This window comes from Odocoileus virginianus, chromosome 7, assembly GCF_023699985.2.
Source record: "Odocoileus virginianus isolate 20LAN1187 ecotype Illinois chromosome 7, Ovbor_1.2, whole genome shotgun sequence".
NCBI lineage: Eukaryota > Metazoa > Chordata > Mammalia > Artiodactyla > Cervidae > Odocoileus > Odocoileus virginianus.
In genome coordinates this window covers 21,961,586-21,976,600 of record NC_069680.1, presented here as the reverse complement: position 1 = coordinate 21,976,600, position 15,015 = coordinate 21,961,586, and the positions used below count along the sequence as shown (strand labels likewise).

Here is a 15,015-nt window from a genome sequence, read left to right as displayed (position 1 = left end):
GAGGCACAGTGTCCTCTTAACTGGTGAAGTTCTTTTTGATCCCTTTGTTGCCTTTGGTACACACCTGTACATACATACACCTTTATCATAATATGACATGTGTAGGTAGCCTGAGATCTGTCACGTAACAGTTTATGACAAGGAGGAGCACTTTCTGTTCTCTCAGAGTACAGGTGGAACTTTCCTCGGCGTAAGTTCTCATTTCATTTTCAGAGATGGATGTTATTTTTACGTGTGTGCAGCTGCTGCCTCTGTGAACTGAAGCTCTGTCATCTCTCGGCAGGGACGCCTCTTCGCTGCTGGACCCGATGGAATGCACGGACATGGCTGAGGAACAGAGGGTGCACAGTCCTCCTGCCTCCTTAGTGCCAAGAATCCATGTGGTCTTAGCCCAGAAGCTGCAGCACATCAACCCCTTACTGCCTGCTTGCCTTAACAAGGAGGAGAGCAAGACCTGTAAGTGTAAGTGCTGATGCCTCGTGACCCAGACACTCACCCGGCACGCGGGAGCTGCACTTTGTGACGCTGTCGGTCAGATGCTCAGTCATCAGGATAAGTTCCTCCAGCAGTCACCATCGCTTTGCCCATTTTCCTTTGTGTTAATTCTCTTCATTAAAATGAGCCCACCCCACCCCACCCCACCCCCGCAAAAGATACACCCGCTTGTCTTGTCTTAGCAGTTGGCATCACTTACAGGCCAGTATTTGAAGCCCCTGCTAGTTGTCTGCTGACGTGCAGTGCTTTGTCCATAGTTAACTTTTTAGCCAGAGAGACGCGAGAGGACCTGGTGTGTGGGCTGAATCTGTCACCCTTCTCTCTCCAGTTGTTTCCGGTTTCATGTCCGAATTGTCTCCAGTCCGAGCAGAACTGCTTGGGTTCCTCACTCATGCCCTTCTGGGAGACAGCTTGGCCGCTGAGTACCTTATATTACATCTCATCTCTACCGTGTAAGTGCTGAGTTCCTGGGAGTTTGGTGTTTTGTTGAGAGGGACAGAGAAGAGGAGTGTTTCTGAGATGATTTGTTTTGTTTATTAGGCTTCATCACCAGATGGTTTTTATTTGTTCAGTGCAACAGCTGTTACACCTAATCACAGATATTCCTTTTTTCAGCTTTTCTCAGGATCACGTGTAGCATTTTGATTGTATCTCCTTAAATTTAAGAGCTAAAACTAGGTATAGAACCTAGCTGATGAGTAAGATAAGCTGTCTTGTCACTTTGCAGTCTGTAAGTCCTCTGTTTATACATCCTGAGGCTCTGTCTGCTGTCTGCGAGGCCCGTTGGCTGCACGTCTCACTTGTGATGGGCGTGAGCCCCTCTTCCTCTCACCTCACTATAGCTCTTTGTTTTCCAATTTCAAAGTAACGTTGGTACCTTCAGTAAGTTCCAAGAGCATAAAGAAGAAAGCAGAAGTTGTCTGTAATCTCACCACTTAGAGATGATATCAGTTAACAGACCTTGGTAGCTGATGATAGCATCTGTCTTTGTTTGCATATGTATACCTCCCTACTTGGGTCTCAGTTATATTCTGAATAGGTCATTAGCTTGCTTTTATCATTAATAAATGTTAAACATTCTCCCATCATAATTCTCCTTGAGCCTTTTAATGGCTGTACAGTATATTTCATTATAGACAGTTGTACTTTTCCCCTCAATGTTAGGCTTTTCTAGTTTTTCTCTGTTTAAATAACTCTGTAGTAAACATGTTTGTCCTCATAAATCTTTCCTCAGGTAGGATTTGAGACAGTAGCACATAATGGTTGAATGCATAGATACTGGGACCAAATTGGCTGTGTTCAAGTCCAGCTCTACCACTTCATGGCTGTATGAACGTGGGCATATTATTTTAAATGCCTCAGATTTCTCATCTGTAAAATGAAAATAATATTACCTACCTCAGAGTGTTTGGGAATTAAATGATAAAGTACTTACAACAGTACCTGGCATATGGTAGAAGAACAATACAAGCACTTAAGTATTGGCTATTATTTTCATTATTTCTGTTTTTTTTTAAAAAAGCTGATCAGAGTAATCTGCTTTATTTTTAATGACAGTATTAAGCTAATTTTTTTTGTTTGCTTTTGATGGAGATCAGGAAATCACCTGAGTGTCTTATTGGTTGATACCTTTTATTTTTTTCTAGATATACAAGAAGAGATGTTCTTCCACTAGGAAAATTTACGGTTAACTTGAGTGGTTGTCCACGGAATAGTACCTTCACGGAACACTTATATCGAATTATTCAACATCTGGTTCCAGCAGTAAGATCAATATAAACACGTGTTAGAAACCTAAGTACACTTTAAAAGTCCATCTAATGGTCTTTCATTCAACCCAAATATTTAACTTTTAGATTTTAATACATCTCAGTAAGGGGAAACAAAGCCTGCCTGGTTTCATAATTTAAAATGTACTTACCTCTAAACATTTCACTTTTCCTTTGTTGCCTTAGCATGAATTTCTTTGAAAAACAGTTAATACAACTGTAGTAATTCCTTTAACATTGTACTCTCCTTGGATGCCAGTTTGTTTGTACTATTTGGTATCCTTTGTATGCTTTAAAATTTTAAATGTCAATTAACTGTAAATTGTCGGAGTATAATTCTTTTTAGTTGAGGAAATAACTTTATCTCTGCTGCCCAAGTTTAATTCCTGTTTGAAAGTCAAGCTAAACTTTATTTGCCAGGGCATCTGGAATGAAGTGTTTGTATGGTGGTAGGATCTTAGAGGAATAGCTTCTGATTAGTTGTGTGCCTGGCAATGCTGATCACACCTTACTTTGGAAATTTAAGAGATTGAAGTAGATCATTCATTCAACCAGTGTTTATTCAGTGTCTTCTGGGCCCTTAAGAAACACAGCAATAGACCAAATAGACCAGCATTCCTCACTCTCCTTGACTTACTTTACACTTAAAAAATCATTGAGGACTCAGAAAGATACTGTTTGTGTGGATTGTTTGTTTCTTCAGTTTACCATGTTAGAAATTAAAAACCTACTAAGATAGTCATTGAAAACAAATCAGTTATATATGAACATAAGTAAAATGTTTTTGTGAAAATAGCTGTTTTTCCCAAACAAAAAAAAGTATCAGTGATAAAAGAGACATTGTTTTAAATTTCTGCCAATCTCTGTAGTGTCTGGATTAATAGACAGCTGCATTGGCGTATGTTTCTGCATTCAGTCTATTGTAACATGATGTTTTGACTGAAGTATACGAAGGAAAGCTGGCCTCACACAGATGAAAAAGTAGTTGGCAAAGGAAGGACTGTTTTAACAGCCTTTTCAGATAACTGTAGATGTTATTTTTGGATATTCTGATACTGAATGAAAACTGTCCATGTGGTATTTTCTTCAAAAAGAGTTGGGAGTGTGAAATCTGAGATCTGATCAGTGATCTTTTTATGCCCTGCTGTTGTAAATTCGTTGGTCTCTCTTGCACACTGAGTGGATCTTTTATGCGGAATTTTGACCTTGTGGGACCCTGTAAACGGGTCTTAGCAAGCTTCTGGCGATATCTTTTTTTTTTTTAAACCTCTAGGTATTTTGAGATACATATACCAATATATATCTCAGTTGTCTATGGTTTCTGGTTCACTAGTGAAATAAAAATTATTCTCCAGGAATACTGAACAGGACATTTGAGAATAAAGCAGCTCATAGAATGAGAGAAATTCTTCCTTAGAAATTTGTGTTTCTGAGAGCTCTAGAAACCGTGAGCCTACTCCCTTAGAAACTGCGTAAGATCTTTCTTTCCATATAAAAGGTAGTGTTTAACTCCAAATACATATTTTCTTAAAAGAGGGAAATTCTCTAATTAGAAAACTTCTCTTTGCAGTCTTTTCGTCTACAGATGACTATCGAGAACATGAACCACTTGAAGTTCATTCCCCACAAAGACTATGCAGCCAATCGCTTGGTCAGCGGGCTCCTGCAGCTGCCCAGCAACACTTCGCTTGTAATTGATGAGACTCTCCTGGAGCAGGGGCAGCTGGACACACCAGGTGTGTGCACGGACGTTTCCCCACCATTTCTAAGTCCCAGCAAGGCCAAGCTGGGTAATAGTTTTCTAAAAATATAAGCGTGAACAAGGGCAGATTCACACTTCACAGATATTTAAGATAAAGGCTTGCTCTGTGAATTTAGTTAAAGCTTATATGGTAAACAAAAAAGTTCTGTACATCAGCTGTGTTTTATGATGGTATGAACATTGTACCATGATACAAGGAAGTAACATAGCTTTTTAAAGGCTGCAAGGGAGGAGGCTTTGCCTTTAATCCTATATTATCTCAAAAGAAAAGTTGTAGAACAGACCTAATAAAACATTTTTCCACCAACCAATGTGATTAAACTTTTTTTCCAAATAGTCAAAATATTTAGTAGATCAAATGGCTTGAACTAAATGTTATGGAACATGTTATGAAATTATAAGAAAGCAGATTGCTTTACCTGTGCTCAAATGAGAATGCAGAAGACACTTTGCCAGTCATCAGTTCAAGAGGTAAACGTAGAAAAAGCAGTGTTAGACTGGGTAGAATTAAGGCAAAAATGAGTATAAATTCATTAAAATTCAATAAACTCATCTCTGTATAAAAATCATTTTGGTCCTGCCAGATTATTTTAGCCCTGTGAACACATCACATACAAAGTAATCTTACTTTTATTCGGAATTATTTTATGTCTAAATGCACACCAGATGCTTGATGATAAATTTGGGTGGGTGGGCGGGGAATCTTGGCTCCAAAAATATGTTTTATCTGTCTTGACAAATATTGTCTGTGAACCCTCTTAGTTAATGGTCATTTAGAAAATTGGACAGTGCCTCTCATACTTTTTTAAAGCAGTAATCTCCTGTCTTATTATCAATGTCAGCAAAACTAATTTAAGTAATAAAAATCAAGCGACTGAAAAATTATTTTCTCGCTTTTGTAGGTGTTCATAATGTGACTGCCCTGAGCAACCTAATAACTTGGCAGAAGGTGGATTATGACTTCAGCTACCACCAGATGGAATTTCCCTGCAACATTAATGTTTTTATTACTTCAGAGGGGAGATCGCTCCTGCCGGTACGAAGGGTCACTTTGAAATGGAGGGCAGTTACTGCAAAGAGATCTGGACTTTTGCTTTGTTTCTTGGCACTGCTTATTATTAATAAGCTAAACTTGTTTCAAAATTGTGGCTGCTGATTATTAATGAGGAAATTGAATATTTTGGTTCTCTGGGATGAACACCTCGTATCTAGAAAGAAAATCACAAGGTAAGGAGAGAAAGCTGTTGGCAGCAAAAACCCCCACATGTGGGGAGAGAAAGCAGAAGCTGTCTGTAAATTGCCTGATTAACATCCAGACCTTGGTTCTTGTTGCCTCTGTTCCACTGTTTTCTGCCAATCTTTCGTGAGAAATATTTGAGAGTTCCATTTAGAATGTTGCTAATCAGCCTGGTAGTTACTTCAGCGCTTCATGAAAGAGCACTTTTACCTTTGAGTCTTTTTATGATGAGAAATTATGCCCAGTTGCTTGAAAGACATCTAGCAGCTCTATATAATGTGCTCACCCGTGATGTCTGAGGAACTGCCTGTGAATGAGAACAAGGTGGCCCAGTGGTGAGTTTCTGTGGTGAAAGTGTGATTTGCTTTATGTGGTGTCTAGAAATACAGTTCAATAAGATACAGAGAACATAGTCCATGAGGAAGGAAACATCTAAAACATTTTAATTAGCCACTTTGTACAGATGCACTCTCTATATGCTTACTGATACCACTGAGGAAACAAAAGTAACCAAGAAAAGGCTAGCTTTGGTAATTATTGCTGGGTAGTTACAGTGCACATAAATTAATATTAAAAAGTGACATCCCCCTAATAATAAATCATATTTCCTATTTCCCTCAGGGATCTGATAGAGCTGAAGCATCCCCTGAAAATTGAGATTAATTTAGGAACTTGGAAAATACTGTGTGCTGTTTCTCTTTTTAGGCAGACTGCCAGATCCACTTACAGCCACAGCTAATGCCACCAAACATGGAGGAGTACATGAACAGCCTTCTCTCAGCGGTGCTGCCCTCTGTCCTGAATAAATTCCGCATCTACCTGACCCTTTTGAGGTTCCTGGATTATAGCATCTCTGATGAAATAACCAAGGTGTGTTTGGGTTAAAACAAAGGATTTCTCTGTCTTAACTGGAATAATCAATTTACATTTACTGTAATTACTGATAAGGTAATTTTGCTATTTGTTTTCTGTGTCATACTGTCTTTTGTTTGAAATAGATATTACTAGTGTACAACTTTAATTTTGTCTTCTATGATACAAATTTTTTTTTGTTAGTAGTTGCCTTGGGAGCTATTAACATCTTAATTATGATAATCTGGGATTAATTTAGGATTAATGCCAGTTTACTTAGAATAGTATGCAAAAGCTTTAATCCTTCATAATTCAATTCCTTCCTTTGTGCTTTTATTATCATTCAGATTACCTCTTTATATTGTATGTCTGTCAACACATTTATAATTATTGCTTTATGCAGTTGTCTTTAAAGACATTTATACTACCTTTTGTATTTACCTGTGTGAATACCCTTACCAGTGATCTTCACATGGATTCAAGTTACTTTCACTTCAGCCTGGAGAATTTTGATATTTCTCAGGGTTTTTCTGTAAGGGAGATATGCTTGTGACAAAAACTGAGTTTTTGCTTATCTGGGAATGTCTTAATTTCTCCTTAATTTTTGAAAGTCAACTTAAATATGCTGGGTGTGGAATTCTTAGTTCATAGGCTTGTTCTTTCAGCACCTTGAGTAATTCCTCCAGCTACCTTTTGGACTTTGTGATAAGAAGTCAGTTTCCAGTGAGAGGATTCTTTGTACATTACTGAGTCATTTTTCTCTTGTCATTTGAAGATTCTGACTTTTGACCGTTGAGCTGTGATATGTCTAGATGTGGATCTCTTGAGTTTATCTTACTTGCAGTTTATTGAGTTTTTTGGATATGCAGATTAATGCGCATTTGGGGGAAGTTTTCAAGACATTTGGTAAAAATTTGACCATTATTTAAGTTTCTTCCTTCCCCTTTCTCCCTCCTCCCTGGCATTTCCAGGTATGTATGTGGTACACCGATGGGTCCCACAGGTCTTTGAGACTCTGTTCAGACAAGCTTGGTCATCCTGTCTACAGATACTCTGAATCTGCTGCCAGTTAAATTCTGCTGTTGAGCCTTTCAAGTGAATTTTTAATTTAAGGTGTATTTTTCAACTTCAGAATCTGTTTGCTTTTTAAATAATTTCTCTTTATTGATATTTTGTTTGATATCATTCTCATGCCTTCAGTTCTTTATTCCTGGCTCCCTTTAGTTCTTTGAATATATTTAAAATAGCGGATTTAAGGTCTTCGTGTAGTAACTCCAATGTTTAGGTTTCCTCAAGACTCCCATGAAGCGGGCCAGGCATTCTTGTTTCTTTGTTATGTCTTCCAGTTTTTGTGTTGAAAGCCTGGTGCTTTAAATAATGTAATCTGGCACCTCTGCTCTGGCAGATTCTCCCCTGCCTTAGGGTTTGTCATTGCTGTTTGTTGTTTAGTGACTTTTCTGAATTGATTTCTTAAAGTCTGTATTCTTAGTTGTATGTGGGCACAGAAGTCTCCCTCGGTTAGTTCAGTGGTCAGTGATTGGAGAGAAATTTAATTTCCTTAGATGCCTGCAAGCAGTCTCCCAGTATAAGCCAAGGGCCTCTGTGTCCATGGTGGGGCAAATCTTCAGCACTCAGCCATGCAGTTTACAGCTCTGCCCTAGCCTTTGCTTTCTGCTCGCACAGAACCTCAAGGCTGTTGAGGAAAGAGCTTATGGCCTGCCTGCTCAGGCTCAGATCTCCTGAGCACATGCACAGCCCTGTCACGTGTATGGCCTTGTAAATTCCTGGTGCAGGGGATGTACAGACATTTCATGCCTCGATTTTCTTTTTGATGGTTTTGGTAGGCCTGCTGTTTGCCCCATCTACTATCCAGTGTCTGGGGCAGCTGAGGTGGTTGATAACTGCTTCTGATTGTTTCTGCTAAACACTCAGTGGGGGGTGGGGTGGGGTGCAGGGAGACAAGCTGTTCACACTGAACAAGCTCCCAGTCAGGTGAAGTAAAGACAGTAAGGCAATTATTCTTCAATTAAAAAAAAAAAAAAAAGACAGCCTTGCAAATGTGTTCTTCCTAGGAACCACCAGGCAGTCAGGTAATGACAGTTCTCTGGGAATGGTGCTTTGACAGAGCTCCAGCCACACCAGCCTCTCCAGTGGTTGCCAGGCTTTTCACGGCTCCTTGGAGATGGGGAAGGGAATAGGGCAAATTTAAATGCCTCAAAGCACAATGTTCTTTGGTCTTTCTCCAAGAAAATGCTCCCCAATTTGTTTCAGGGATCTGGTTAATTTCTAGTATTGAAGGAGCTGATTGTCATCATTTTTGCTCACGTTCTTGTTCTCTTTAATGGTGGGGGAGTTTTCAGAGGTTCTGACTTGGCCAGTTTTGCTGACATCTCTCTTCCCTGTATTTAAAGGCATCATGTTTTGCTATGCAAATTGCTGGCTTGTATCTGTCTGTCTGACCTTCTCAAATGAGTCTTGAGTTTTGTTATTTTGTTTCCAGTACTCTCCTCAGTGGTATAATTTAGGTGTAAAGTTTGGTTTTTGGTCCTTTTAACCATACTGTCTCATTTGTCCAAGGTTGCAGGGCTGACCTTATTTTCACATCAGGCAAGGACCATCTTACTTTAGCTTGGTAAAGAATCCTTTTCCCTACAAAATGCAAATATCATTTCCTCATAAGGAATAACTTCAAAGTTCATTTACTGTTTTGATAAAGGCAGTTGAAGATGACTTTGTGGAGATGCGCAAGAACGATCCTCAGAGCATCACTGCTGACGATCTCCACCAGTTACTCATCGTAGCTCGGTGAGTCAGCCCCTGTCCACTGTTGCCTTTTCAGTGACTTGTGGCTAATTCTCCTTATTTAGGATAAACTGAGGCAGACTTACAAAAATGAAATGAACTGTTCCCTTCTAAAAACCCCCTTGTGAAATGGCTCACGGAGGGGGAATTACATTTGGCCAGAGATCACCTCAGTGGACAAGGCATGCTCCTTGTTCTCCACTCAAAGGGAAGAAAGTGAAAGTATTAACCATGCAGTCGTGTCTGACTCTTTGCAACCCCGTGGACTGTAGCCTGCCAGCCTGCTCTGTCCATGGAATTCTCCAGGCAAGAACACTGGAGTGGGTAGCCATTCTCTTCTCCAGAGGATCTTCCTGACCCAGGGATCGAACGCTAGTCTCCTGCACTGTGGGCAGGTTCTTCACCATCTGAGCCACCAGGAGCCCCACTCAGAGGGACTTGCCCTCCCAATCTGACTCTGAAAGGATTCCTCTGTGGAAGTCTTAACTTGGCTGTTGAGTTGGGTAGCTAACAGGTGGTCTTGTCTCCCACAACATTTTTCTAGAAACTTCTAACCAACAGTTTTTTTTTTAAAGGCCTTATTCTAGGTCTAGAGTTTAATTTGTTTCCGTATTTCAAACCAGGTTTCTGTCTCTCAGTGCTGGTCAGACTACGCTGTCAAGAGAACGATGGCTAAGGGCCAAGCAGCTAGAGTCTTTAAGAAGAGCCAGGCTTCAACAGCAGAAATGTGTCAACGGAAATGAACTTTAAAGGTCTGACATCTATTAAAGAGTAATGGGCAAATTGTAGCCACATTATTGTAAAATTCAAATACCATTTATATCACATTGTTTTGTAGATAATTTGTATCAAAGAAACCTATGACTTTTCCTGAAATCACGCCTGGTAACATCTAAAGTTTATATAATATTCAGTAAGGGCTTTTACCTTACTGATTTTATGGAGCTTTTGAATTTTGTTTTATAATTATATAAATTAGTAACAATGTATAAAAATGTATTTGATATTAAAAATTTAATATTGATAATGTTGCTGATATACCATTTCCTTAGTTTCCTTAGCTTCAGCTAAGTCATGGGCCAGACTCTGTTGAAATAAGAAATGTGAATATCATTTGAAGAAAACTGTTTCAATTCCAAAGTCAAAGGAATTGTTCACTTCAGATTTTTGTCTCTCCAATGAACAGTGGGTCTGAATATGTATAGTGGTCCAAGTTTGGGGAATGGAGCATACTTGCCATTAATTCACATATGTAGTATCATTTCCCAGACATTTGACCACACCTTTTTTCCATTTATTTAATAGTTGTTAACAACATGCAAAGCAAGTCTTTAAATGGCAGTGGTTCCCGGACTTTTGGGTTTCATGGACCAGTAACATTTCCAAAAATTGTGGGGGATTGAGAGTTGCCAATTTATTTTGCCAAGTAATCTGAAAGAAGTCACTGTATTATCACCTTTTTTTCCCTATAAAAGAGCAGCCTCAGAACAAGAGAGAGTCCTTTAAATGGAATAAATGTAGCTTTTTTGGAAGGGAAAAAAACCCACTATAATTGTCCTTATTTTTCTCATTTCACTCCAGTGCATTTGGGAACCACTGTTTATGGCACTCACTTAAAGGGAATGCTGCCTGCCCTGTGAAGTTGTTTTGCCCAAAGAGAAAGAGAACAAAATAATTTAACTTTTAAAAAAAATGCCTTTTTCAGAAAAAAATGGGTTTTTATTTTTTTCCTAATAAATGTCATTTAGTTGCTTTGATGATTACCTTGCATTTTGAACTTCTTATATGTTTATCCATTAGTTCCAGATGTATTAGATCAACTAACATTATCTGCTAGTCCAAGAATGCCCTGATAAAATTGTATGTAGGTAGGTTATCACCAAATTACAGTTTTAACAAATTTTTAAAGGAACAAAAATATCCATAACTAAAGCAAATTGATACAGCATAGTAGTTTAATTGTGGCATCCAGAATCTTTGGAAAGGTTAGAACATTACTTTTTTAAGCTACCACTGGTTACATATAAAAATTAGTTTCTTTAGTCAGTAACATAGAAACATTAGAGATCAGTTAAATGATTACTTAAATTTGGCATCCCCCTGGTCCGAGGCCTAAACTAAGAAAACAGGGTCAGCCTTGAAAATGAAGCAATCTACTATGCCTCATGAACTGAAGTGGAAATTATTAGTTCTTTAACTTTTCCTAAACTCAAATCTATTTTTATAAACTAATGTAAATAACCTGTTTATACTTAGAATTCTAATTGGTTTTCATTTTTATAACTGGTAGACTAGACTTTCCTTAAACTTTTAGGAATAAAGGCTCAGCTGGACTTGTGAGAATAAACTTCAACAGAGTAGATTAGTCACCTTGTGTTTACTGCGCCAATGTGGACTGTAATTTACCAAAGAGAAGTGCATCATTTGCCTGGTCTTACAGAAAAGTTCCCCTGAAAGGAAAACCTTCTTTCAAATAAATAAAATTACCAGACTACTAGTACTTTGGGCTGTTTTTCATGAATTATGAGACTCACCCCATGTGATCTTCTGTGTGGAAAATCATTACCAGAGATAAACTTCAGTATGAGATGATACAGCATGGTGTCCCCCCCCTCTGAGGGCCCACTCAGGTAAGAGATTGGTACTCTGGGCTTCAGAAGTCCTTTTCTCCATGGGGACAATTTGTTGATCTAATGAAATATTAACCTGATTTGAAACACATGGAAACTGGATAGGCATCTATATTACCCTGACTGGATTTAAACATCACCTACTTAATTTTAGTGTTCAAAAATCTCTGTGGAATTAATTTCCTTGGAGCTTAAAATACATTTTTATCACCTGACCTTGACTTTATTTTCTCTCATGTTGTAGGACACCTTAATAGTTTCAAGAAAAGATGGTAAGAGAGTTCATGTTCAGTTTTGATGTTTAGCTTTTAAAATCATAACACTTTAAGAATGAAGTATTTGGAAAGGCTGGGACAAAGAGTTTCAGTTATAGCTAACTTAGTAACCTTTGCTCCTGAATTCTTCAGTCTGACTTATATCAAACCCTTATCTTCAAAATGTTATTCAAGGAATTCTCATACACATTGTCTTAATGATATTTTATTTTAAATAGTCACAACATCTGACACTTCAAAAAAAGATACCACTAATAAATAACAAAAGTGGAAATACTTATCAAAGTTAAAACAGACATAATGTTTAGCTGAGAATCACTTCAACAGAGTAAGGCTGTAAAGATACCAGACAAACCAATACTTGTTTGGAGTAGATGTGCAACTTTCTTACTGTGTGGGCTTACAGACAAGGCCCTGGTTCCACGTGGTCAACGTTACAGTCGTGCTTCAGGCTAAAATTTTCAGCAGTTTTGAGAGCCTATGCAAGATGTTACGGACTGCACCTTGCAAAAAGTTACAACTTGAAAACTTCTTTCAAGCTTTACTAGTATCCAATGTGTATATTTTTAGCATTTCTGAAGAGAGAACAAAATTAATAGGTGCTGCTATTCACATCTGATATCTCAGGTTTCATGGCAGACAGGTCTTAATGCTCTTAGACTTTGGGGTGTACAAGGTAGGAATATTTTAAACTTACTTAAGTAGGATGTGGGGGAAATTAGAATCAAACGGGCATACATTCCTTGACTCCAGTGCCATTAGCCCTAACTCTATAGGGAATGGTTAAGTCATCAAAAATTAAACCAATAGTTTTTACATTAAAATGCTTCTCCATACTAGTAACACTTAAGAGTCACTAAACTAAGAATTTACCTTGTAGCGGTTAACACACAGAAATGAGCTGACAGAACAGTAACAATTGTGAACAATGCTACTCATCTAAAAGGATCCATGTCCACCCTTTGAGTCTACTTCATACATTCTACCCACCTACCCCACTCCAAAAGGTTTCATATTATTATGTCCCAAAGTAACCTATTCCTGAATTACTTGTGAAGAGACAAACTGCTCTGTAGTGTATAAGCTACTTAGGTCCTATTCTAGGATGATGGGCTTCCACTGTCCTAGCTCTCAAATTTGGAAATCTGTTCAGGTTCAGTCTTTTAAAACCTTCCCAAATTAACGTAATTAGAATTTATGATCCCTAGATTCATATATAGTACACGCTCTGTGACACCTCTTTTTTTGAGGGGGTTAAATAAAAGCCACAGGATTCTGTGTGACTAAAAACTAAATCTGAATTATCCGTGTCTGGCATTGTGTAAACATATTTTTAAGTTCATTTTGCTGGACTTCATTAACTGCTTCAGGATCTGCAGGGCTCTTCTGAACCTTTGCCACTGCAAAGTTTATCCCCTGGGTTAACCCAGCCTGCGTTATGTTAGCAACCTGGACCATGGAACTCCGAATCTTTGCAAAAGGAGAGACTGCTCTGCTGCTGCAGCCCTCTGAAGGAGAAGGAGTTACATGAAGCCCTCTCTCAAGTTCAAGCGTGCCAGATTCAAAGCCGGGGGTCTTTTGAGATACAACTGAATGCACTGGTTCAACTGACAAAAACTGTGGGCCTGCTGCAGAAAAAGACACGTCTAATTGAGAAGGTCGAGAAGGTAGCTGTTCCGTCAATTCAAACTGAGTTTCTTCGCTAGAAACTTGATTGGTCATTTGATTTCCTTCCTCACTAGCTTGCTGAGAAACAGAGCTGGTTTCAGATGGCTGGGTCATTTTGTTTTGTGCATCTTGAACGAATCTGTGGCAGTAAATATCCACAGGCTTGGCAAAGCCAGTCAATGTGTGTATGTTGTCAGCAGAAGGACTTTTCTTCAAAGACGACTCGTGGCCTTTTCCAAGCCCATTGTCATGAGCAATAGTAACCTCTGAAGGAACATGAATACTGATATCAGTGCTGCTAATAGACTGGGATCGACTGCCTAATCGAGGTGCTGAAGCAATAATACCACAACTAGGAAGAACATAGTCTATTGGCCCTACATTCTCTAAAGAGTTAGTAAGCTGCCTGTCTTCATCAGACTTGGAATTTGTAAGGAATTCATCAGAGTGATATGAGTCATTATCTGAAGACATTTCCCCTTCTGACTCTGCCTGGGCTTTATTATCCATCACACTTGTGTTTTCCATGGTTTCAAGACTACTATCTGATTTCCAAAGATTTACTTTTAAGTTTGGTTTTAGAAAGTTAACTTTCATTTCAGGTTTTGTGAAGTTTCCTAGCTTTCGTAGATTGCCAATGTTTACATTGGATTTGGTCTGTTTCACTTTTTGATTTAGAGATGAAAATTTGCTCATTAAAAATTTTTTTCCCTGGGCCAAAGAGCCTTGGTTTTGAGATCTGATGCCAATGATGTCTTCATGAGGTTTACTGCTCTTCCTACAGATTAGAAAAGAAAAAAGTTAATTTCCCATGGAATCCAATATGGCAGTTCCAATTATTAATGTAAGTGAAAACTCAAGTTGGTCTCAATTCCTTAAAAGTAGCATACTGCTAAATGATAAATCTAGATAACTCCTTGGACTTGATGCTAAAGCATTAATGTCCAATACAAACATGAGCTATATACAATTTTATATACAATTTTATTTGTCATTTCAACACATACTTAGTATTAAGAGATGATTAATTAGGTATCTTCATCTTTCTCAAACTGAAGTCTGAAACAGCCAATGAAGAGCATTCAGGGCAGCGGAAGCCTTTAAGTGGCACTGATGAGCCATCCACAGGCACTGAGGGAACAGGTGGCATGCTATGTGACCTTAACCCCAGGCCCAGGCAAGCAGGCCACTGACATCTCCCGCTTGAGCTGTCTTCTTTCTCAAGCAGGCCACGTGGGGTACTGAAACCACCCTGGAGGAACGCCGCCTCCACAGCATCTTCATCCCACCTCTTGAAGCTCTTCACAGTAACTGGATGAGCTACGGTGAGTTCTCTTGGACCAGACATTGTGTCTTTACAACTGATCCTCATTTGTGATGGCATGCTTCCTTCAACTGTTCTCCCTGGCATTCAGAGAGGAGGGGAAGCAGGGGAGGAGGCAGGGAAGCCTAACGGTAGCCTCAACCTCTGTTTTTGCATTATTCTGAGAATTTGTTTCTCCAAAAACCTCACACCCCAAATTTG

At 38.8% G+C, this 15,015-nt stretch overlaps 2 protein-coding genes across 4 annotated transcripts in view; one reads left to right on the top strand and one right to left on the bottom strand.

The window, feature by feature from the left end:
• MCMBP (minichromosome maintenance complex binding protein) overlaps positions 1–11,417 on the top strand; it is a 35,396-nt gene extending 23,979 nt beyond the window's left edge. The window contains exons 9-16 of one of the 2 annotated variants that reach the window (XM_020907885.2): positions 284–456; positions 824–947; positions 2,142–2,259; positions 3,835–4,000; positions 4,929–5,062; positions 5,969–6,133; positions 8,832–8,920; positions 9,541–11,417. In XM_020907885.2, the coding sequence (XP_020763544.1) occupies positions 284–456; positions 824–947; positions 2,142–2,259; positions 3,835–4,000; positions 4,929–5,062; positions 5,969–6,133; positions 8,832–8,920; positions 9,541–9,667 (1,096 nt within the window). In that variant the 3' untranslated portion in view covers positions 9,668–11,417. Of the gene's footprint in view, positions 1–283; positions 463–823; positions 948–2,141; positions 2,260–3,834; positions 4,001–4,928; positions 5,063–5,968; positions 6,134–8,831; positions 8,921–9,540 lie in introns of both variants that reach the window. The other variant, XM_020907884.2, reaches the window with a different exon arrangement.
• A 594-nt stretch (positions 11,418–12,011) lies between these two features.
• Positions 12,012–15,015, bottom strand: part of INPP5F (inositol polyphosphate-5-phosphatase F) — an 89,677-nt gene continuing 86,673 nt past the window's right edge. For both annotated transcript variants that reach the window (XM_020907880.2, XM_070470288.1), the window contains one exon: positions 12,012–14,268. In XM_020907880.2, coding sequence (XP_020763539.2) covers positions 13,113–14,268 — 1,156 coding nt within the window. In that variant the 3' untranslated portion in view covers positions 12,012–13,112. The remainder of the gene's footprint in view (positions 14,269–15,015) is intronic.